At 40.9% G+C, this 22721-nt stretch overlaps 1 protein-coding gene across 1 annotated transcript in view; it reads left to right on the top strand.

The window, feature by feature from the left end:
• Positions 1–16163, top strand: part of LOC125486437 (arrestin domain-containing protein 5-like) — a 34088-nt gene extending 17925 nt beyond the window's left edge. Inside the window, exons 2-3 of the mRNA XM_048613894.1 lie at positions 12643–12869; positions 15681–16163. Of these exons, the coding sequence (XP_048469851.1) occupies positions 12643–12869; positions 15681–16163 (710 nt within the window). The remainder of the gene's footprint in view (positions 1–12642; positions 12870–15680) is intronic.
• Positions 16164–22721: the final 6558 nt, after the last annotated feature.

Raw genomic sequence — 22721 nt, 5'->3', positions numbered from 1 at the left:
GCTGCTTGGCCTGCTGTGTTCATCCAGCTCTACACCCTGTTATCTCAGATTCTCCAGCATCTGCAGTTCCTACTATGTCAGGACAAATTGTATTCCTGGAGCAGAGAGTTCCTTCAGTACTCTGACAACCACTTCTCCACTTTTCACCGGACACTTCAAGCATAGTGGAGCACTTCTTGTCTCACCATGAATTCCACATATTAGCACTTTTTCTGACAATTGTCCTCTGAATTACATATCTTCTCATCTCTCAACATCAAAGATTGATACGCTCCCGTATCTCTTAAATAAGTAACTTTTTACCTTCTCCTCCTGGCATTTGCGAGTAAACCTTACCCTGTCAAGTATTTAAGAAGATCTGGCACATTCTTCTCAACCAACCTCTGACCAGGTTGCACATTCCGGTGCAGCTTTTTAGCCTCTACTATGCTTTCCTTTACCACTTTAACAAAATTCATTGGCTTATCCTGTTTTCCTACATCCGTCTTCCCAGTGCTTTTTCTAAACCACCAACACTGTTATTTCATGTGGCCTACCTTATTGCAATGAAAACACCTGAACTTTTTTATTTCTCTTTCCCCTTCATTATCTTCAATGAGATCTACCTTTCCCTTACCATCTGAGGATTTCTCTTTTCCCCAATTTCTATCCCTCACGGATTGAAATTGATGTCAGAAGCCAAACATTGATTTATGAGCCAACTCATAATCATTAGCCATTTCAACTGCTGATCCAGCTGTTATAACTCTCTGCTCTTCCACACAAGTTCTGACTATTTCAGGAAGCGAATTTTTGAACTCCTCCAAAGTAATCGTCTCTGTAAGAGCCTCATGTATTTGATCTGTTTTTACTGCCCTTTTCCACTTATCACAATTACTTTGTTTGATCCTTTCAAACTCCATGTATGTTTGACCAGGGTCCCTCCTTAGATTCCTGAAATTTTATCTGTAGGCTTCTGGCACTAGCTCATATGCACTTAAGATGGTTTTCTTCACCTCTTCATACTCCCCAGATATCTCCTCTGATGGTGATGCAAATACCTCATTAGCTCTAGCTACCAACTTTGTTTGGATCAACAAAACCCGCATGGTCACCGGCCATTTCATTTGTTTAGCCACTTTCTCAAATGAAATGAAAAATGCTTCTACTTGCTTCTTGTCAAATTAAGGCAATGCTTGGACATATTTAAACAGATTCCCACCAGCCTTTTGGCTATGATGGGTTTGCTCATCATCACTATTCTCCGCACTAAGTCTACCTTCTATTTTCACCTCTATCCGTTTAAGTTGACTTTCCTGTCTAATTGCCAACTTCTGAAGTTCAAACTCTCTCTCTTTCTGCTCTTCTTCTCTCTCTTTCTCTCTTTCTTCTGTGAGGGGCATCCTTTCCTTTTCTTTTTGTTCTGCCAGGGCTATTCTTCCTTTTTCTTTTTGTTCTACCAGGGCTATTCTTTCCTTTTCTCTTTCCTCTGCTTTTAATCGTAATTCAAACTGTTTCAGTTCCTTTTCATGTTTAAGCTGCTTCATCTGCAGTTGAATTCTAGCCATTTCCAAAGATTCTGATGGGATTTCTAACAAATTTAAATCCCAAGCTATTATTGTAATTATCTCCCCTTTTCTCACAGACAAAGGCAATCCCAACTCAAGCTTGTCTGCCAATTCCAATTGCTTTGCCTTGCCTACTTTTGGTATAACTCCTGAAGTCACTTCTTCCATCCCCAGAAAACTCTCAGTGACTGAAAAAGCCGTTACTACACAAAGCACACCCTGTTGAAACCAACCAAAACAGAAGACACTAACACCCAGCCACCGCCTTTGAGTCCAATGACCCTAAACCCAAATTGGAATTATAGAATTACATCCCAACAAGAGCCCCCAACTTGTTATGGACCAGACCTGACCCCCTCAAAATATTTTAAGAAGGTAGCCTAGACCCTAACTTTTTCTTATTGTAAAGGTAGATGTTAAGTACGTGTTCCAGAAGTGATGCAACTGGTCAAACTACTCGACGTTAAGCAAAACACGATTTATTTAAACACTATAGTTAAATTACAAACAAGAGGGAGAGGAATTTAGAATAACAACTATTGGAAAACTGAACTGAATAATAGATACAGTACTAATTAACTGTTCCAATATAGTAACATCCCATAAACACACCCCTTGGCAAAAAGATAAATTCAGACAGATTCCTATGGGCAGTTCTCCAATCCAGGAGGAAACAACATCAAGAGAAATTTCAGAGAATGTAGCAACTCCAACTCTTCTGGGATCCAAACAGTTTCTGACTGCTACAGCTAAGAAAAAAACTAGAAAGTTTGATCAATGAGAACTGGCTACTCCCAGTGTTACAACTGTTTTAAAAAAAAAGCCTAAAGGCCTCCTCTGATTGTTGACTTGGGCCATCTCCTGTAGCCACTTCAGAGCCTCTGCTTTTATAAACTGTCTTCAAAATAACCCAGGACAAAATAACTTTTTTAAAGTGACAGCATCATCACAAAGGTCACCCCTCATCCTCCTATGCTTCAGTGGAAAAAGTCACAACCTATCCAGCCTCTCCTTATAATTCAAATGCTCCAGTCTCAGTAACATCATTGTAAATCTCTTCTGCACCCTTTCCAGTTAAAAACATTCTTCCTATACCATGGAGACCAGAATACTACACAGTATTCCAAATGTGGCCTTACTAATGTCTTGTACAGCTGTAATATGACATCCCAACTCCTGTACTCAATGCTCTGACCAATGAAGGCAAGCATGCCAAACACCTTCTTCACCACCCTGTCAACCCGTGATACCACTTTCAATGAACTATGTGCCTGCACCCCTTTGTCTCTATGTTTGACAACACTCCCCAGGGCCCTACTATTAACTGTGCAAGACCTGCTCTGGTTTGTCTTACCAAAATGCAACACCTCACATTTATCTGCATTAAACTCTATATGCCACTCCTCAGCTCACTGGCCGAGATCGAGATCCCATTGAAATCATAGATAACCTTCTTGATTGTCCACTATACCATGAATTTTGGTGTCATCTGCCAACCTACCAACCATGCCTCCTATATTCTCATCCAAGTCGTTTATATAAATGATGAGCAACAGTGGACCCAGCACCTTTCCTTGCAGCACACTGGTGGTCACAGGCCTCCAACTCATAAATTTTGATGAGAGGGGTTTCAGAGAAAAAGAGAGAGAAGGCAAAGGCTTTTGGCCCTGTGAGAAGTTGCCTCTGGCCATTTTCAAAACTAATCCTTTTTATACCCATGAACAGTGTCATGTCATCTCTGCTGAAAGTGTTGTGGACTTGGTGCATCCATTCATATAGTTTGTTATTTGAAAACGCAACATTGTTGCTGCTGTAGCCAGTGTCTATTGCTTTGAAATGTGTTCTTTCCAAGGAAGTTTGTAAATTCCAGTCAGATAATATAAATTGATATTTTCAATAACACATCATAATAATGTAAACATGAGACACTGACAGTATGATTAAACATTCTGCTGATGAACCATTATTCTACACCCTCCAATTAAATATTTTAACTCTAGATTGCACATTTTTCTTTCTATATGTAAGCTAACCCACATTATTCAATGATCACTGTCCCCTAAATGTTTCCTGACCAATTCCCAAACCGCCTGGAACCAGATCCAGCAATGCATTCTTCCTCATTGGGCCAAAGCATATTAATCAATATGATTATCCTAAATACAATTCTTAACCCTCTCTGTCCTTTACCATGTTACTATTCCAGTTTGTATTAAGATAATTAACACTTCCCATTATCATAACTTTATAGTTTCTGTACCTCTCTGTAATTTCCTTGTAAATCTGCTCCCCTATTATTTCTCATAGAGATCATACCAGTAGTATATGGGCGACCTAAATGTTTCTTAATTCTAACACCAAAGAGTTGTTTTTTATACCTGCCAGAACATTTTTTCTCTCCAGTACTGTAATATTCTTCATAATCTTTTCTGTCACCCTCCTCCTTTGTTTCCCACCTTGTATTACTTGAACACCTTCAATCTAGGAATATGTAATGCCTTGGTCCTCTTCCCTTTTTAAAGCGTCCAGTAACACCACAATGTTATAATCCTATATGTTATTTGAGACTGGATTATTTATTTTATTTATCGTGCTTTATATATTTGTACACATATAAAGCACATTTACTTTAGATCTTAATACACTCTTTTTCACTGTGGCCCCACTAATACTTTAGTATATTTTTCAGCTATCTGCCCCTATCAAACCTTCTTGCCTCTTGGTTCTCCATTCTAATATCATTTTGCGGTTACCCCACCCTCACATTGCTCAACAGGATTTGCAAATCTCCCCACTTGGACATGGGTCCTGGCTCCATTCAGGCACAATCCTTCTGACCTCTACTAGTCGCAACTTTTCAGATTTGGTTAAGTGTAGTTAAGAGATCGTGACAACAGCAATTTGCTTAAATATGAACATTTATTGAGTAATAATAAAAGACAGCAAAAGAAAGGAACATTTATAAAATAAATAAAAAGAATGAAAAAGAAAGGACAAAAACAATAAGCCTCATGCTCTTCAGCCTGACAGGGACCCCTCAATCAACGGCTGGTCTGGAGGCTTAGGTCGTTCCTGGCACCATTTGCAATCCCGATCCGAGGTGAAGTCCAGCAACTTGGAACGAAACTGTCTCTTATACAGTGCTGTCTCTTATACAGTGTAACAAACAGCAAGGCACAGAAAAACATGTTGATTGTACCATCTTCAGCACGTACAGGAATTTTCACAGGACTCATTCAAGGTCATGCAGCTGTCGAATATCATCAATAAATTTAGCCCTTCAGCCCATCCTATACAATCCACCCTGATGATACTTGACAGTGCATGTTACAATCGCAAATGCAGTCACAAATCGGCAACAGCTGCATGAGAATGTATAATACGAGTATGTAATCTACACCAGAAGATTAAAACTACAATGAAAATGAAAAACTATCATCAATATGAATACTATAACAATAGGGTGGATCACCAAATTAATGATCACAGTGGCCTTTGGGGACCAACCCTTAAATATATATCGTACCCCTATTGTATGGCCAAGGCCTTGATGGAAGAAGCAAGTTGTGCCGCATGCTTGTCTGCCTCTGATTGGCTCAAAATTGAGAAGAGCCCACAGAGAATTAGTGTTTTCATGCTTACGCTAATATCAGTAATATCCCTAATTGCAATTGCTACGCAACTGTGTCATATATATACACGCAACTTAATCTATTCCAGCTCCTGTCCTGGGGTCAGGGATCCCGTTTGTGTTGTGGGTCCTGAAAACCTACAAGAGGCAGACAGGAAGAAAAGAGAGTGCCAGACAAGCTGGCTATTAGTCTCCTTTCTGTTCTGGTGTTTGGATCTTTGTGTGCGCTTTAATTTCAATTACTACTGCCGCTGGGTACGTGACTATGGTCTCATGTCGAATTGTACTACATCTCGAGGTAATATAACCTCCTCTTGTCCATGCCATCATGAGTCATGGACAACACCAAAGGCATTGTTACTGTTTGTGTAGACGTTAACTCCTTGTCCTTTTCCTAACTGGAGGGCAGCAGTAAGTGCTTTTAATTCAATGCTTTTAGTTCGGCTACCTGGATGGAGTAACACCCTTCTATCCTGTCTCCTGCCAAAAGTTCCCTTTTCAAATTAACCACAGTCCACCCAGTCCAGGCATCACCATCATAGTACTTCCACGCCCCATCCACAAACATGCATTTCACATCCAGCCCCTCTAATGGTTCTTCATTAACTTGACCTTTTTTCTTTTCTTCTTGCTCCATGGGGAGAAGCAATTATATGTTTCTCTCCTTCCTGATTCACATAGCTTGCTGGGTTCTCTCTATTGTTTTTAATTCCTTTCATGGCTTGTCTCCTGGCAACAGTGTGGTTTCCCATTTGGCTTACCGACTGTCCGTAACACCTCTCAGTTTGCCAGCTTGTAATAGCTGGACTGTACTACGTAGGGAGTGTAATAGCACCTTCCCAATTGTGTCAAGGGGGAGGATGTCATTAGCACCCAGGTAGCACATTGGATGGCTCGGACACACAATTGTTGTCCCATCATGACCGGATCCACTTTGCCTGAGTAGATCCCACAGGCTGGAGCTTGTCTCTGTGTCTCTGTAGCAATACTGCAGAATGATTGCCCTTGCTTTCACTGCAAAAGGGGTGAAAGGGCTTTTTCACATCAGGGAGTCCTATTGTTGGTGCAAGGGCCAGTGTTTGATTTTGACAAAGGCTGTCTCTTGCTCAGGTCCCCATTAATTGTCTCTGAGCTAGCTTGCCCCCTTTTCATAAGGTCTTGCAGTGATCCAGCAAGGTTGCTGTAATTTTCTACAAACTTCCTGCAATAGTTAAATAGTCATAAGACTTGTCTTACCCCTTTAACAGTAACCCGAAAGAACTGCGGATGATGCAAATCAGGAAGAAAAACAAAGTTGCTGGAAAAGCTCAGCAGGTCAGGCAGCATCTGTGAAGGAAAAAACAGAGTTAATGTTTCAGGTCCAGTGAGCCTTCCTCAGAACGGGCCACCGGATCCGAAACATTAACTCTGATTTTTCCTTCACAGATCCTGCCAGATCTGCTGAGCTTTTCCAGCAACTTTGTTTTTGTTCCAGAATATCGTCTACATTTTTTCAGTTAATAACTTGCTCTAAAACTCAGTATGTTCCAGATTCAGGTTCTTTAATTTGTGTTTTTTTTTTATCCTCCAGTTCCCTATCCACAGATCACTTCACCTAATAACAATAAAATAACATTATACATGGACCCAAAATTTCTCCAGCTCTTTTCATCTGTATCCATCTTGAGGATACTGCTTCAATATGTTTCCTTCCTTGCTAATTTTCTGAATGATTGAGTGGTAACTACCTACATATGCAAGTACCCACTTTGAGCTACAATATACATGGGATCAAACAGTACAGCTCTAACATTCATCAGGCTTTACCTGCAGCTCATGGTTCCCACCTTTGACGTTTCCCGGGGGTTCCCTTACTACGGACATCTACACCACCTGTCTTAGCTCAGCCTTCTTTCACGTACAGTAAGCATCCTAACACATTACAATTTCACCTACTGGTTTAATCATACAAACACTCAAGATGGGGTACCTGCATGTCATCTATGGGCCCTTTCACTCATTCCTCCCAGAGGCCATATTCCTACATTTTTGTAACATTTTAACATAATAACCAAACATACTTTTTATTTTAATCATGATTCTTCTTACATCCCTTTCACTAATACTACTTTCATTGTTTTAAAGTCAGTTTCTCTATGGATTTTGTGTCTTTGTCATTTCATTTAAACTATGTTTTTGTGCTCTTCCAAGCCACACTAATCCTTTCGTCAAGTAGGTGTACATATCTGAGACATGTTCTTCAGTGCATGTATTTTCACCGTCTCATGTTTGTTATCTCCGAGGTAACAGCCCCTTTTGCATACTTACATCGGCATCCCAAGGCCATGTCATGCCTTCTTCACTCCCACATGATTTTATCAAATGATCTATGTGGTTTTAGTTATCTCTCCATGTATAGTCCTGATGCCTTGGGCAGTGGCTTGATCACCAATTCAGCCTTCTTAAAAAAAAGGACAAGGACACAAACACCGCTGAGATAAAGCTATCAGTTTGGTGATCTCATCTAAACTTCTTTTTCACTAAAATGTATTTTACCCTGAATTGCCGTTTGAACCCATTATTCTAATTATTTTGTCTTCTGCTACCAGTCTCCATCCTTAATTACTTAATCTCAGCCAATTTTGCAATTTAACTACACCATCATATCTAATTCCAGAGATCTGTAGAATTGTGTAGTCCTTGGAACATAATCTTATAATATTTTAAAACACAAGTCAAACATTTCTGTTTGATTCATACTGTTTGTTATTTCTCTAAGAGGACCCACATTTTTTAAAAAGTTATTTAATTACACATTCTAGATATTTGATATATCTCTATGTAAATTTGTTCAAATTCAATATGCTGTTTACTCCCTTAAAGTTACTCACCATTTTTATGTATTGAAACCATTTAGACTGTGTGCATGCACTTTATCATTTGCCAGAATCCTTTTAAATGTACAGGTAACCATTCCATTTAAATGTTTTGGAATACCAGGGCATGTGAGTCTTGATATAGTTTTTGTCATGATGTGCTTAAGTGTACCCAGGCTCAGTGGTTTTGAGATTTCTGACACTTACTACAATTAATATTTCCACAGTACTTCCCCAACACTGAAATTTGCTATTGATAGATGGCTTGAGGGTTGCTCATCCATCACTGTGTTGCAAAGTTGAAATTCTGTAAATAAGTTCAGCTTTCAGTGTCTCCAATTTCTTTTAAAAAAAACAAACTTCATCCATTCCACGTCAAGCAGAATGGGTTAATTAGTATTAATCTACCACGGATTCAGAAAAGGGGGTGGGGCGAAAACTCTGGCATGTAATTACATCATCTATCTCTCCTCCTTCTTGAAGCAAAGGAAAGCCCACCCCTTTGTTAAATTTGCCTCTCCTAAACTCCACGCACACAGGAAGTTGCATTTTCAGCATTCCACTGTCCCAATCACTTGGATATTAACAATGATTCAATCTTATCATCCAGAATTAAAGGTTCATTCATGTGTTAAAGTAGTATCTGGAAGTTCAATCTGGCCAGAAAATGGAATTCCAGACATAGTAATTTCTGGAATTAAAATTTACCCAAGTCCAAACATAACACGGAGCCAATTCCAAAAAGTAAATTTTACTAAGCTTTACAAACCAAATTTTTGAATCAACATTTTGCAGATTTTTGTCTTACGCAACGACTGATGGCTTCTTAAAAGGACACAACATTAACCGTACATATCCCACATTGATACAGGCACACAACACACTTTCAAATCTCCATCCATCCCCAAAATGCAAACTAATTTCAAAGTATCCCCAGATCTCAAGCGCCAGGTAACAAAAACACACAAATGGCACAAGACGACATTTAGCAACCAACAAACAAAGGTGCATTCAAACCAGTCCACAAAGAGTTAACACTTCTACAAGGTTCAGTGTACTTGCACAGCGCAGAAACCTGGCTTCCAGCTCTCTCTTCTTCTGGTTATAACCGTTCCCCATCCTTTCAGGGGCCCTAATTGTGCTAATATATTAGCTACAAACCCAAATCCAGACTCTGCCACATTCCACCCCTCAAAACGGAAGGTCTCCAGAGCATCAGGTTGCTTTTCCCTTCTCTTACACATTTTCCCAAATCCCATTCTCACTTGCCAAAAATGTCTTGGATCACAGAGTGTATCCACAAGGGATTCTTTTCAGATTTGGTTAAATGTAGTTAAGAGAAGTTGCGATAACAGCAATTTGCTTAAATATTAGCATTTATTGAGTAATAATAAAAGGTGGAAAAAGAAGGGAACATTTATTAAGTAAATAAAGAAATGAAAAAGAAAGGAAAAAAACATTAAGCCTCACACCCTTCTGCCTGTCAGGGACCCCTCAATCTACGGCTGGTCTGGAGGCTTAGGTTGATCCTGGCACCTTTCGCGATCCTGGTCTGAGGTGAAGTCCAGCAACTTGGAATGAAACTCTTTCTCTTATACAGCGTAACAAACTGCAAGGCACAGAAAAACAATAACAGAAAAACACGTTGATTGTGCAGTCTTCGGCATGCACAAGAATGTTCACAGGACTTATTCAATGTCATGCAGCTGTCAAATATCATCAACAAGTTTAGCCGTTCAGCCCATCCTATACATATCCCAGGAATCTAAAGCCCTTTCTCCTGCACAATCTCTCCATCCGTGCATTTCTCTCAGTTGGCTGGCCAGCTGGTTTGCAATACCAACGTGTGGGTTTAATTCTCACACCAGCTAAGGTCACCAAGAAGAACTCTCCTCCTCAACCTCTCCTCTTGCCTGAGCGGTAGTGACCCTCAGGTTAAACAACCATCAGTTGTCTCTCTGTAATGAGAGAGCAGCCCAATGGTCTGGCAGAACTGTGACAGCTTTACCTTGCATTTATCTGCTCCATCCTCCCACATTTGTACTTACTAGCATGTGGCACTGGGAGTAATTCAGAATGCTATCTCTATGGTCCTGCTTGCTTGTCTCCTTCCCAGCTCCCTAAAATTAGCTGGCAAGACCTTTTTCTCTTTTTATGGATATTGTTGGTATCAATATGGACCATGGCTTCAAACCGTTCACCCTTCACATCAGAATGATTTGCAGCCCTCGGTTCCATCTTTGACTATAACAGCAGTGAGGCAGTGTATCAACATGCATTAATGTCTGCTGCTAGAGACAGACACGTCTGTTTCTCTAACCACAAAATCTCTCGTCAAAATTGCTGTCCCAATCTATAGCTGATCCATCCATTGCTGAAGCTGCACTCCCCAGAAGCCACTTCCCACTTGCACCAGGGGCCTGTTCCAGTCCTTCCCTGTTCTTCTGTCTTGCACTCTCTTAAGTTGCAATGTGACTACATCCAGAAACATGTTTACCACATAGTTCACAGACTGGTCCTGCTGTGATGCCAGCCGAAAGTGACAAGAAGTATCCTGGAACAGGACATGCATTTCACAGATCTGACGTGGTCTGCCTTAATTTATAAAATTCAATATAAATATATTAATGAGGTGCAAAAGAATAACATTAAGAAAATCCTCTCAGCACCCTCCTTTATGTTGATTCTTCTAACCTCCCTCCCTGACACATGTTCTCACTGTACTTAGCTGCACCATCCCTGAAATCATGCAGCAGCTTACGTCCAGACTTTCTGAATTTCTGAAAGGAAGAAATTACTTTGTTGTTTACTCACCCGATTTACCCGTCCTCAGAATTCCACCAGCTTAAATACTGTGATGTCAGTCTAAACTCCAAGAGCGCTCTAGTGTTTGAATTAGATAACTACTCCCTCCCTTCTATTCTTTTTCAACTTGGCTGACCTCCTCCCTTGGTCTCCGTGCTTTCAACTTATATAATTCAGTCATTGTCAGTCCTTCTTTATGGGCTTTGACCCTTTACCTTGATTTTTCAATTAAAATAACAATATCAACTTCTGATACTGTGCTGATTACATTACAAAGTCTCTACTGTTTAAAACTCACACATGAGATATTGATGAGACTTCAGTACACTGACAGCTGTGACTTAGTGGTAACACTCTTAACTCAGGTTTAAACTATTGAGCATGAAATCTAGTGCAGCACTCAGGGAATGCTGCAATGTAGGGGATGTGGCATTTTGGATAACATGTTAAATTGAGGCTGCAGGACAGATTTTCCTAAAGTCAGGAAGACTCCATAGGCCTTGATCAATGGTGGGCAGGAGGTGAAAGTAGAAGTCCTGCCCTCTAGATTGAACATCTAATTCTTGTTGAGTGGGGAGGGTGCAGGGTATGATTCTCAGGAGGGAAGCCGAACTAGGCAGGCCTATTTGAACTTAGTGCTGAGTTTTGTTGTTCATCCACTGTGTGGGAGTCACAAGTCATGGAGTAGATGCAAACTCTTCAAGTGTGGATCAGATCTGTTTAAGTGACATGATCCGTACGCCCAGCTCTTTAAACCTGGAATACAAAACAGGCTAAGCTATCAGTAAGAATTAAAGAAATGATCTACTGGAATGCTTTGGTTAACTGGCCATCTAGAATAGGTTAGAAAATAAAATGTGACTGCCCGTTCCACAGTTTCAACAGAGTTCTTTGTTGACATTTCCCAAGAATAATTATTATGTCATCTTGGAATGATTAGCAGAGTTTCAAAAGATACAATTATCTAAGCAAGAGATATTAAAATAACGGTTTGACAGTTTAAAGAGGCTATTAAAAGACTAAGTTCTGATGAAGAGTCATCAGACACAGAACATTAACTCTGCTTTCTCCCCACAGATCCTGCCAGACCTGCTGAGTTTCACCAGCAATTTGTTTTTGTTTCAGATCTCTAGCATCCACAGTTCTTTGTTTTATATTAAAGGATTAGCTGTTCTTGATAGAACAGATTAACTTGATATTTAAAAGATTTGATTGAATTTTGTGTTTCACGAATGGGAGATTTTTTTCACTGTCAGGTAGATTAGGAATACTGTCTACTATCTTCTTTCGGGTCAATAAGTGCAACTCTGTACAGACTGAGCACGCCACCTCCCCCAAACCCTCTTTCCCAGGAGTGCAATTGGGTCTAACGAAAGCCCTTTAAATAGAGGTGTGTGACAGGTTGAGAAATTTCCCAACCCAAGCTACCTGCCTTTGCGATGAAAATACCACCCCTACATCTCTCAGATTAACATAAAAGATCCAAAGGCATTAATTCAAAAAGAGCAGGGTTATTTCTCTAATGTCCTGACCAACATTTATCAATTTATTCCTCAACCAACATCACCAACAGATTATCTGGTCATTTATGATATAACCATGAGAATTTGCTATCCAATAAGTGACTGCCACATTTCCTACAGTACTGAAGTGGCTGAATTTAAAAGTGCTTCATTTGCTGTAAAGCACTTTGGGATGTTCTGAGATCATAAAAGGTGCTGCATAAATATAACTCTTACCTCCTAGAGCTAGCTTTTAGCTAAAGTGCACTGCCTAATCACAATATCTACCTTTTCCTCCACAGATCACGATGCTGAAGGATTGGAACAAACCCTGGAAGCTGGCCCCCATGTCTTCCAGTTCAGCTACAAACTAGAAGATACTCTCCCATCTAGCTTTAGTGGTAGTCATGGGAAAATCCGTTATTACGTGCGGGCGTTCTGCACAGCCATTGGGGGAACTCTAGCACAGGTGGAGAAGATTTTGAAAATACAGGAAACATTCAACCTTAATCTTGATCCCAGTAATAAGGTACCTCCTAGTTATGAGGGATTCCAGAATGAGCTAACAGTGTAATAAAGGATTAACCTGCAGTAGCAGAGCTAACAAAACACTCCTGTCTCCTTGACTTCTCAAGGCCAAATTATATTTAACTGGTGTGCTTGAGTTTTTTGACCAGTGAACAGAAAGGGTTAATGAGGATAATATGTGGCATAGACAGATTTCCAAATGGCATTTCATAAAGAGCAGCACAACTGAATTGTCGGCAAAGTTAGAGCTCATGAAATAAAAAAAAGTATCAAAACGATATGAAATTGCCTGAGCAACAGGATGCAGAGAGTCGTAGTAAACAGTTGCTTTTTCGATTAGAGCAAGGTTTATATTGGAGCTCTCCAGGGATAAGTATTAGGATCTCTGCTTTTCCTGACCTACATTAATGACCTAGACCTTGATGTAGAGGGAACAATGTCAAAATTTTGCGATGATACAATACTTGTAAATATTGTCATTTAGGAGGAGGATAATGTAGCACTTCAAAAGTTAGAGGTAAACTTTAGGTAAACTGGTGGAATGGATAGCCTGGTGGTAGATAAACCTTAACGCAGAGAACTGTACAATGATCTACTTGAAAGCAGGAAGGTAGTATAAAAGAAAGGGTACAATTCTAAGTGGTGTGGGGTGGTGGTGGTTGTTCAGGAGCTGAGGGACCTGGATGTGTATATACAAACCACTGAAGCTGGAAGGACAGGTTGAGAAAAAACAGTTAATTAAGCATTTGGGATACATGGGTTTGATAAATAGGGACACAGAGCACAAAAGCAAGGAAGTTACATTAAACACTGATAACTAGATGAACCTCACCTGAGTATTGAGCCCAGTTCCAGGTATTACACTTCAGGAAAGCTATGCAGGCATGAGAGGGTGTAAGAAAAGATTCAAGAGAATGGTTCCAGGGTTGAGGAACTTCAGATATGTGTACAGATTGTAGAGACTGGAACTGCTGTCCATTGCAAAGAGAAACTGGGCTTAAGTTCTCTTTAGAGAAGGTTAAGAGGAGATCTGATGGAAGAATTCAAACTCATTAAGTGTTTATATAGAGTTGATCAGGAAATACTTTTTGCATTGATGGAAGGATCAACCAGAGGGCACAGATTTAAGCTGATTGGCAAAAGAAGCAAAGGCAACATGTGAAAAACCTTTTTATACACAGGGAATGGTTAGGATCTGGAATGCACTGCTTGAAAGTGTGCAGCAAACAGGTGAAATCAAGGTTTTTAGAAGGAAATTGGATCATTACCTGAAAAGGAAAAATGTACAGTGCTACAGGGGAAAGGCTGGGGAGTGGCACGAGCTGAATTATTCCTTGAGAGGGCCAGTATAAGCACAATGAAATGAATGGCCTCCTTCTGTACCATAATTATTCTATGACTCCCAGTTTTGTTTTCAATCTTCAACTGGGTTATAATTGTAATGGTTTGGTTTACAGTTGGTCTGTACAACCAAAGAGTAATCTATTGGCTGGTATTTATGGGGTACCATGTTCCCTGGTGCCCGCTTCGTGACTTAAAAAAAATCAACATCAACCCTGCAGTCATTTTACACTCAGTAGATCATTAACTTGTTCAGTGTGAAAACTCCACCCCGATCTGGACAGATATATACCTGAGAAATCCGTCAGTAAATCGTTCCAGTGGCACCAGGTTCAAGTAGTGGCCATTGCTGGGACAGCAAACAGTGCCACAAAGAAGAGGAGGTTATGGAAGCCAGGTTGAAGGCAGCCCTGGCTGGCAGGCACCAGTAATGGTAAGAAGGGTGTGTGGTACCAGATGTGGAAAATGATGTGGTTGGTTTAAAGGGGATGAGAGGGTCGTGCATCCAATGAGCACAGCTGATCACCTCCAAAGGAGATTCCAATCACCATCTTTGAATATCTTAGAATCCCTACAGTGCGGAAACAGGTTCTTCAGCCCAACAAGTCCACACCGACTCTCAGAGCATCCCACCCTGACCCATACCCCTTAATCTACACATCCCTGAATACAATGGCCAATTTAGCATGGCCAATCCACCTAGCCTGCACAACTTTGGACAGTGGGAGGAAACCAGAGCACCGGGAGGAAACCCACACAGACATGGGGAGAATGTGCAAACTCCACACAGTAAGTTGCCCAAGGTTGGAATCAAACCCGGGCCCCTGGCACTGTGAGGCAGCAGTGTTAACCACTGAGCCACTCAACTACATCTGTTGGAATCCCCACTTGGGACGATACTCACTCTCTCTATGGCCAAATAGCCACGAAGACAAGGTGTGGCCATTAATAGACCACTTAAGTGCCTCAAGAGACTGAAGAGTGGGTTGGCCATTTGATACGTCCACTGTTGAATGTAGGGGTTTGCGTCTGGGCATGCCACTTACTGCTTTTTCTAAGATTCCTTCCCTTTCCCTTCAAACACATTGCAAGTGGAGTGTAAAATCTAGCTTTATATTTTGTGCTCAAATCTTTAGAATGTACTTTGAATCGAACTAAGATTGACCATTCAATACCACTAAAGAGAAAAGACAACCTGATGTAGAAATGTACACCTCAAACACTTTAATCTTACACAATAAAGACCAACACCACAACAACTGGCAATTCAGCTCAACTGATCAAGCTGGTTTTTGTGCTCCACGTGAATATTATCAATCGGTCTTCACTAACCTTATCTAAACTGTCATATCCTTTTAACAGATACTAACTGACCTGCTATGATCCTCCAGCATTTTCATTTCATATTTAAAGCTGTACCGTTCTATTTTTCAACAGTGTCAGTGATGCCATTTATTCCCTCTGTCTCCAGCTCCCTCTGAAGTTGACAGCTGAGAAAGAAATTTCATACTGGTGCTGGAAGATGCCAGGGATTTCTATGAATGTAACAGTGGACAAGAGTGGGTTCGTCCCTGGTGAAGACATCATCATCACGTCTGAAATCGACAACCGAACAATGAGATTTCTCCGGATAATCTGTTACTCCATTGGAGCTGAGATCAAGTACAAGGCATTCGTTCAGGAAGCACTGTGCGACCATTACCGCGAGTTCATTGAGAAGAGCGAACTTAAGAAGATGGAGGCAGTGATCGAGGCTCCACCAAGACGGGTCACAAAAATCCTCGGATCCTTACAGCTGCCGAAACCAATGTTTATCAGCGATATGTCAAGATGTAAGATTATTTCAATCTCATATCAGCTGCAGGTGACAATTCCCATCCCAGCATATCACGTCTCAGTGTCGGCCTCAGCCCCCATTAAGATCGGAACAATTCCAGTACACATTTCTCTTTAGAACTAGCAGTTGTATGGTTTGAAATAATCAGATTGTATTTAATTCATATGGGAACCCAGGACCAGTTAATTCTATATGTTAGATAGGTATAAGCATTACTAAATCCAAATAAAAATGTCTATCTTTTTTAAAATAAATGTTTTATATAAGTTTTCAGCTGTGTAATTTTATATAATGGATGTGGATGGTACAAAAATGACGGGCAAAAAAAGACCATCAAGCCTGTCTCACATTCACGTGGCTACATACTTCCTAACCACCATCCGAACGCTGCCTCACCCCACTTCCCTCTTCTCAGCTGTCCAATCTCCTAGAAGATACAAAAAGAGAAAACTCAGAAAAAAAAAATCCCTGGAAAATTCCTCTGTTTCTCTCAAGCAATAACTGAGCTCAGTAATCTACTTTTGCTGCTACTGTCTTATGGAAGTAAGTCTAGGAGATCATTTTAGTTTTACTCTTTCATGGGATGTGGACATCTCTGGCCTTTGTTGCTTTTCCCTAACTGCCCTTGAGAAGGTATTGGTGAACTGCCCTCTTAAACTACTGCATTCCATCTGCTGTGGTTACACCCAAATGCTGTCAGGAAGGGAATTCCAGGATCTTGACTCAATGACAGTTGAAGAAATTTGGATCAAGTCTTAGCTGTAAAGCCATTTATTTCCTATGTGATGAGATCTCTGTTGAATACAAGCAGAGAATGAGAACTTAGGGCACCAGCCAACAAGGCTGTTGAGTAGTCAACAAGTTGCAAGCTTTAAAAATCTCCAAATTCTGTGCACTGTAACAAAAAGCTGACTGTTCTGGAAATCCAAAATTACACACAGGAAATGCTTGTGAGAGAGGCAAATCTTTTAAGCATAATGCTTCACTGCTACTTGTCAGTCTCTGCATTTGCTGATGCCTGTGGTGATAAATGTGGAACTAGTATGGTCAAGATTGATGTTGGCCTTGCAGGGGTTTCTCTTCAAATTGAATTTGGGCCTCTACGTTTCATTGGATCATGATACAGCTGACTTAATCCGATGTCAAATCCACATGCAACATTAGCAAAAGATATATTTGCAAAATGTAATATATGTAAACAATTCACAAGATGATCAGGTTGAATGATTCATGCAAGGCCTATGTAATTGGATGGATTTTACAATCCCGATGCCAGCCCTTCCCATTCCTGCTGAGAGAGGGAAGAGAAAAAAAAATCAGCCTGGGATTTTATTCCTGATCACCACTCAGGGACTCCTATGTCAACATCAGCTAAGTGTAGGATCAGGCTTAGCTGTGGTCTGTTCCCTTGTCAAGTAGCTCAAGACCCATTGTGATTTTGTGACATTTCTCCTGACTGTAGTAATTGTGGTAGACAACCCACTGTATCATATTATCTTGTCAATCACTGTCCAATCTGTCACCTTCTAATGAGTACTTAAGATTGAATGTTGCTGGTGAGTGGTGCTGTGCCCTGAGAAAATACCACTGGGGAGGGGCAAAGAAATCAAAAGAAGGAAATAAATTCTAACACTAGTAAAGGAATCATCCAGCTGTGATGAAGGGTCACATCAGAAATGTTAACCTGTCTTTTTTTTAAGATGCTGAACCAGCTGCCATGCATTTCCAAAATAGAGATAACACAGTGTGGAGCTGGAGGAACACAGCAGGCCAGACAGCATCAGAGGAGCAGGAAAGTTGACGTTTTGAGTTGGGGACCCTTCTTCAGAAATATTTTTCTTTCATATTCTCTCCAGATGGTTTGTACATGAAGTTAGTATTACAAACAGACATGTTAGGAGCAAGAGTAGGCTATTCGGCCCCTGAAGCCTACTCTGCCATTCAGTAATACCATAGTTGTTCTGATTGTGGCCTCAACTCCACATTCCTACCTACCCAAATAACCTTTGATTCCCTTATTAGGCAAAATTCTTCCTCTGCTTTAAAAGTATTCAAGACTCTGCCTCCAATGCTGTCTGGAGAAGAAAGCTTCTACATCCCATGAACAAATAAGCAAAAAAAAAGGAGAAAGGTGATCAACCAGTGTTGTGGAAACCACATGTAGCATGGGAAAAGCTGAACGAAAAAGGGCACAGGAGAGTTACTGTGATCAGGTTTTCTCCCTAATTTCAGAGTAGAAATGGTTCCGAGAGGTACCTATTCTTTCATTGGGAAAGCTAGATGAAACTCTATACTGCTGCACACTAGCAAGATTGGAAAAAGTAGCAGAGAAAAGAAGATTACAAATGATCATTCAGTAATTTCATGGTTGCAGTTTAAGTTGTGACAATTGGACAAGGAAGTGAAACTGAAGGACGAAAAAAGTTCCGTACTTTTGAGGTTCTGAGAATGAACAAGTGAGAACAGAAAGTTCCAGTGAAAGTTGATTTGTTTTCCTTCCACTAAATATTGACAAAATGTAGAGTGCCAGGTTAGTTACCTGCCAATCCTTTCCAATTCACCTCTGATCAAATCATTCAGTACTAATTTATGAAGATCGCTTTCGGATGATAATAAAAAGAATATACAACATTTGTGTAACCTATTAACAAGGTGTATTAGAAAATATGTAGAAATAAACATTTTCTGAATAATTTCAATATGGTAAACTGTTAATGTGAATTGTATGGTGTATCAAAGGGGCAAAATCTTCTTATAGACCTAGAAGAGTTTCAATCCAACAAATTGTCATCATTCCAAATAATAATGTCACATCAGATTATTCAAATATTTAAATAGCAGGTCAGAAGCATAGCATATTGACACTATGGACTTAATTTTCCCTCAGGACTTTGGGTCTCTGGGGGGACTAATGGGAATTCTGACTCTGTACCCACTGGAAAAGGGGCCTTGTTGGATATTACTGGAGATCTCCAAACTGTCTGATAAAGGATGGTAGTCTGACTCACCAATCAGGGGGTCAGCAAATCTGGAACCTTGAAAGCCTAACTGAGTGTGGTGGGCAGGACAAATAACAGGAGGGCTCACTTGGAGTTATAAAATTACTAGGTAGTTGGCCAGGCCAAAGAGGCAGCCCTTCTAACTGGAGGGAAAGTTAGTGTCATGGGCCCTACCCTACAAGTCTTTAAGGATGGAGCTCCCTAGATCACTGCAGGGAGGCTGCTTCCAGTACTTTGTCAGTCTCCCTATGTTGGTGGGGGAGGGCATGTTGCTCCAGAAGCAGAAAATTGCCCCTCATAAGGATATTATAACTTAAATTCATTTCCTGTTTCCATTGAGTGGGCAGTTGATCTGTTGCTGGGCCACTCAGAGAAAGCTAATTTTCTAGCCTACCCCTGCTCCCCAAGCCATCAAGCTAGTGCTGAAAAAATGCCACCCTCTAAGGTGACCATATGAATGTGTTGTGGGTTTAAACACCTTACATTAAAGGTCAAAACAACAAGGACAAGCAAAAGAGAAATGCTCTTTTATGAAAGAAAGGGAACTTACAGAGGCACCTAAGATACTCACCACCTTAGAAAGTGCAAACCCCAGACAGGATCTTTAGGCAATGAAGGAATTTTAAAGTATTAGCACTGTTGCAATTTTGAAAACACAACAATCAATTTATGCAACAAACTCGTACAAGCCCCTATGACCAGATGATCTGAGGTAGTGTTAAAGATAGCAGGATAAATATTGGTTAAGGCACTACAGCACTCCCACTAGTGGCTTCTCTTCAATCAGTACCAAGGATTTTCTAACATCCACCCAGGGAGACCAACAGGGCCCTAATTTAACATTTAATTTGAAAGATGGTACCTTCAACAATGTTGGAGTACTGTATTGGAAGGGCTGCTTGGGTTATGTACTCAAGTCTCTTGAATGGGACTTGAATACATAATCTTCTGATTTGGAGGTGAGTGTGCTACCATTTAGCTAAGGCTGACATTTTTGTACAGCCTCTTTACTAACCTGGCAACTTGTATTTTAAGACTCCACAAGACAGTCACTTGTCCCTTCTTCCATCAGTAAATGACACCTCCCATCTCACTGACCAACACCCACCCCCAACTTCCTACCTACTAGCCTCATCCCTGCCACCTTGACCTGTCCGTCTTCCCTCCCACCTACCCATTCCTCCCTCCTCTCTGACCAACCCCCATCCCAACTCCTACCTACACACCTTTACTGGCTTCATCCCCGCCTCCTCGACCTGTCCGTCTTCTCTCCACCTATCTGCTCCTCTATCCACCTTCTATCATTGCCTCCCTCTCTCTCTATTTATTTCAGAACCCCCTTCCCCTCCCCCATTTCTGAAGAAGGGTCCAAACCCGAAATGTCAGCTTTCCTACTCCTCTGATGCTGCCTGGCCTGCTGTGTTCATCCAGCTCTACACCTTGTTATCTCAGACTCCAGCATCGGCAGTTCCTACTATCTCTCAATAAATGACAGTTGTATTTGTGTAATCATGTGAAAAGCCTTGAGCTCTATGTTGCCCAATGATGGAAACAGGTTTGTGCCCCTCAGTGCACTGTGGAAAGTGGCTGGTATAAGCTGAGCTGTTCCAGACCTGGGCAAGGCAGAATTACTGAAAGGGAATTGAAGCAATACTGACCTGCTTGACTGCCCTCTTGGCCAGGGATACATTGTAACTTCACAAGAGTCTGAGGTATAAAGCAAGAAAATAGGAAATAACTCACAAATGACATTAAAGTAGTTGGAATCAGCTGAAGCAAACACAACAGCAGTAAAACTTAAGAGACAGGCATTTGGAGGTAGATTTGATTTTCTCCTCAGTTTCCAGTCACATTTAATTGGATGCAGAATGTAAGATTTTACTTTTGTCTCTTTATTAAGGTCAGACTTCCTCTTTGTCAAACGATTTTTCTCCTGTTCCTCTTTTTTTTTGTTGAGACTTAACAATATTTCCAGGGCTTAATGCTCAAACAGAAGCTTGCAACCTTGTCTGCCATTCACCTCTGTTAACATGATACTGTTGTTCCAGTCAAATTAGGCAGATGACCCATGGATCCCACTGCAATCCAGCTCCAGTTTTGTGATTTGATGCTAATTTCACAGAAGCTCTTTAAAACCACAAAACTATGGGATTTTGAAACTATCCACCCTTCATTGAAAATGGCAAAAAACATCCTTCACAAATGTCGTGCAATAACATTCTTTGAAAAGAACAAATCTTGCCACCTCCTCTTGATACTCATTACTGACTATCTTTCAATGAACATCCTGGGGTCACTATTGACCAAAAGCTCACAGTCACATAAGTTCCATGAAGACAAAAGGTTGTCAGAGGCTGGGTATTCTGCACTGATTTCCTGCCCCCTAGTTCTGTAACTGACAAATATCTGATGTGTGATGGATACTGTTTTGTTCACTGGCCTAGGCTCAAGAAGCTTGACACTAACCAGAATAGAGCAATGTGCTTCGTTAACACACAGTTTATTAGATTAAACATCCATTCCCTCAGCACACTGACACAGGAGTTTATATTCCATTCAAAACACACTTCAGGGACTGGCAAGGCTTCAACAGCTCCTTTCAAATGTACAATGCCAAGCAGGGCAACAGGCACCACCTTCAAGTCATACTTTATTCCAACAGATATCTACTGCTACTCCTTCATGGGTCAAAATCACTGAAATTCCCAACAGCTCATCATTAAGACTGCAGCACCTCAAGATGAAGGCTTACCATCACCCTCTGAAAAGCCAAGAATCATAAATAAATGCAGCCTTGGCAGCAATGCTCATAACTTGAGAATACATTTCTAAAATATTTTCTTTATATGAGAGTGCTGATATCTGTGAAAGTTCCAGACTTGTGCACCTAACTGCTGGACATGAAAGCACCTTTTGTCACTTAACACCACAGTTAATGAACAATAAAGAGGGCAGCTGGGGACACAGTCTTTGGCTTCTGTCATTGTTGGTTACTCAATGTCTGGCAGCGTACGAGAGTTCATGCTCCCCTCTCCAGGTCACAATGTCTTGTCGTTCATGCCCTGACCAAACATTTTGTACTGCATTTTCTTGCTCCCGGTGTAGCGACAAGAGTGGCAGAAGACAGCATTGGAGTGTGAGAGGTTGGTGGGAGAATTCCCTTTCCCTGCCTCTCAGTTTCCACCCTCCATAGCTTGGATGAATTTGTTCGCGTTGTCTCTTTAGGTTCCCACTTTTCCTCGTTCTCTCCGGAAAGTGGACGCCCTCAGGCGTACAGTTCTTCGGACTCTACAATTTCATGAAGGAACAAGGGGGAACATCACCTTGGTCAAGGAGCAGTTGAGGTTGTGCCGGGTCTCCCGGTCAAATATTTTTCCCTTAATTGAAATAATTAGCTCAGCATCGTAGATGGGATCTTGCTTGGGCACAGACTACCGGTGACGTTTCATACACCTAGAATCTGGAACTTCGCCAAACCCTGAGTTTACAAAAGGCACCACAGAAATGCAAGTCTTAGTACCAAGTTGAATTACATTAGGAGATGGGTATTTGTCTCAGCAAAGGGCTACAGAATCCCTATGGAAGGAGGAAGGTTCTCATCTCCGAATCTCCAGCAGCGGCCAAGAGGAAGCCTACTTTCGTTTTCTCCTTTGTTTTTTTTAAGGAAAAGAGGTAT

Source organism: Rhincodon typus, chromosome 29 (assembly GCF_021869965.1).
Source record: "Rhincodon typus isolate 14 chromosome 29, sRhiTyp1.1, whole genome shotgun sequence".
NCBI classification, from domain to species: Eukaryota; Metazoa; Chordata; class Chondrichthyes; order Orectolobiformes; family Rhincodontidae; genus Rhincodon; species Rhincodon typus.
This window is presented reverse-complemented; position numbering and strand designations above follow the sequence as displayed.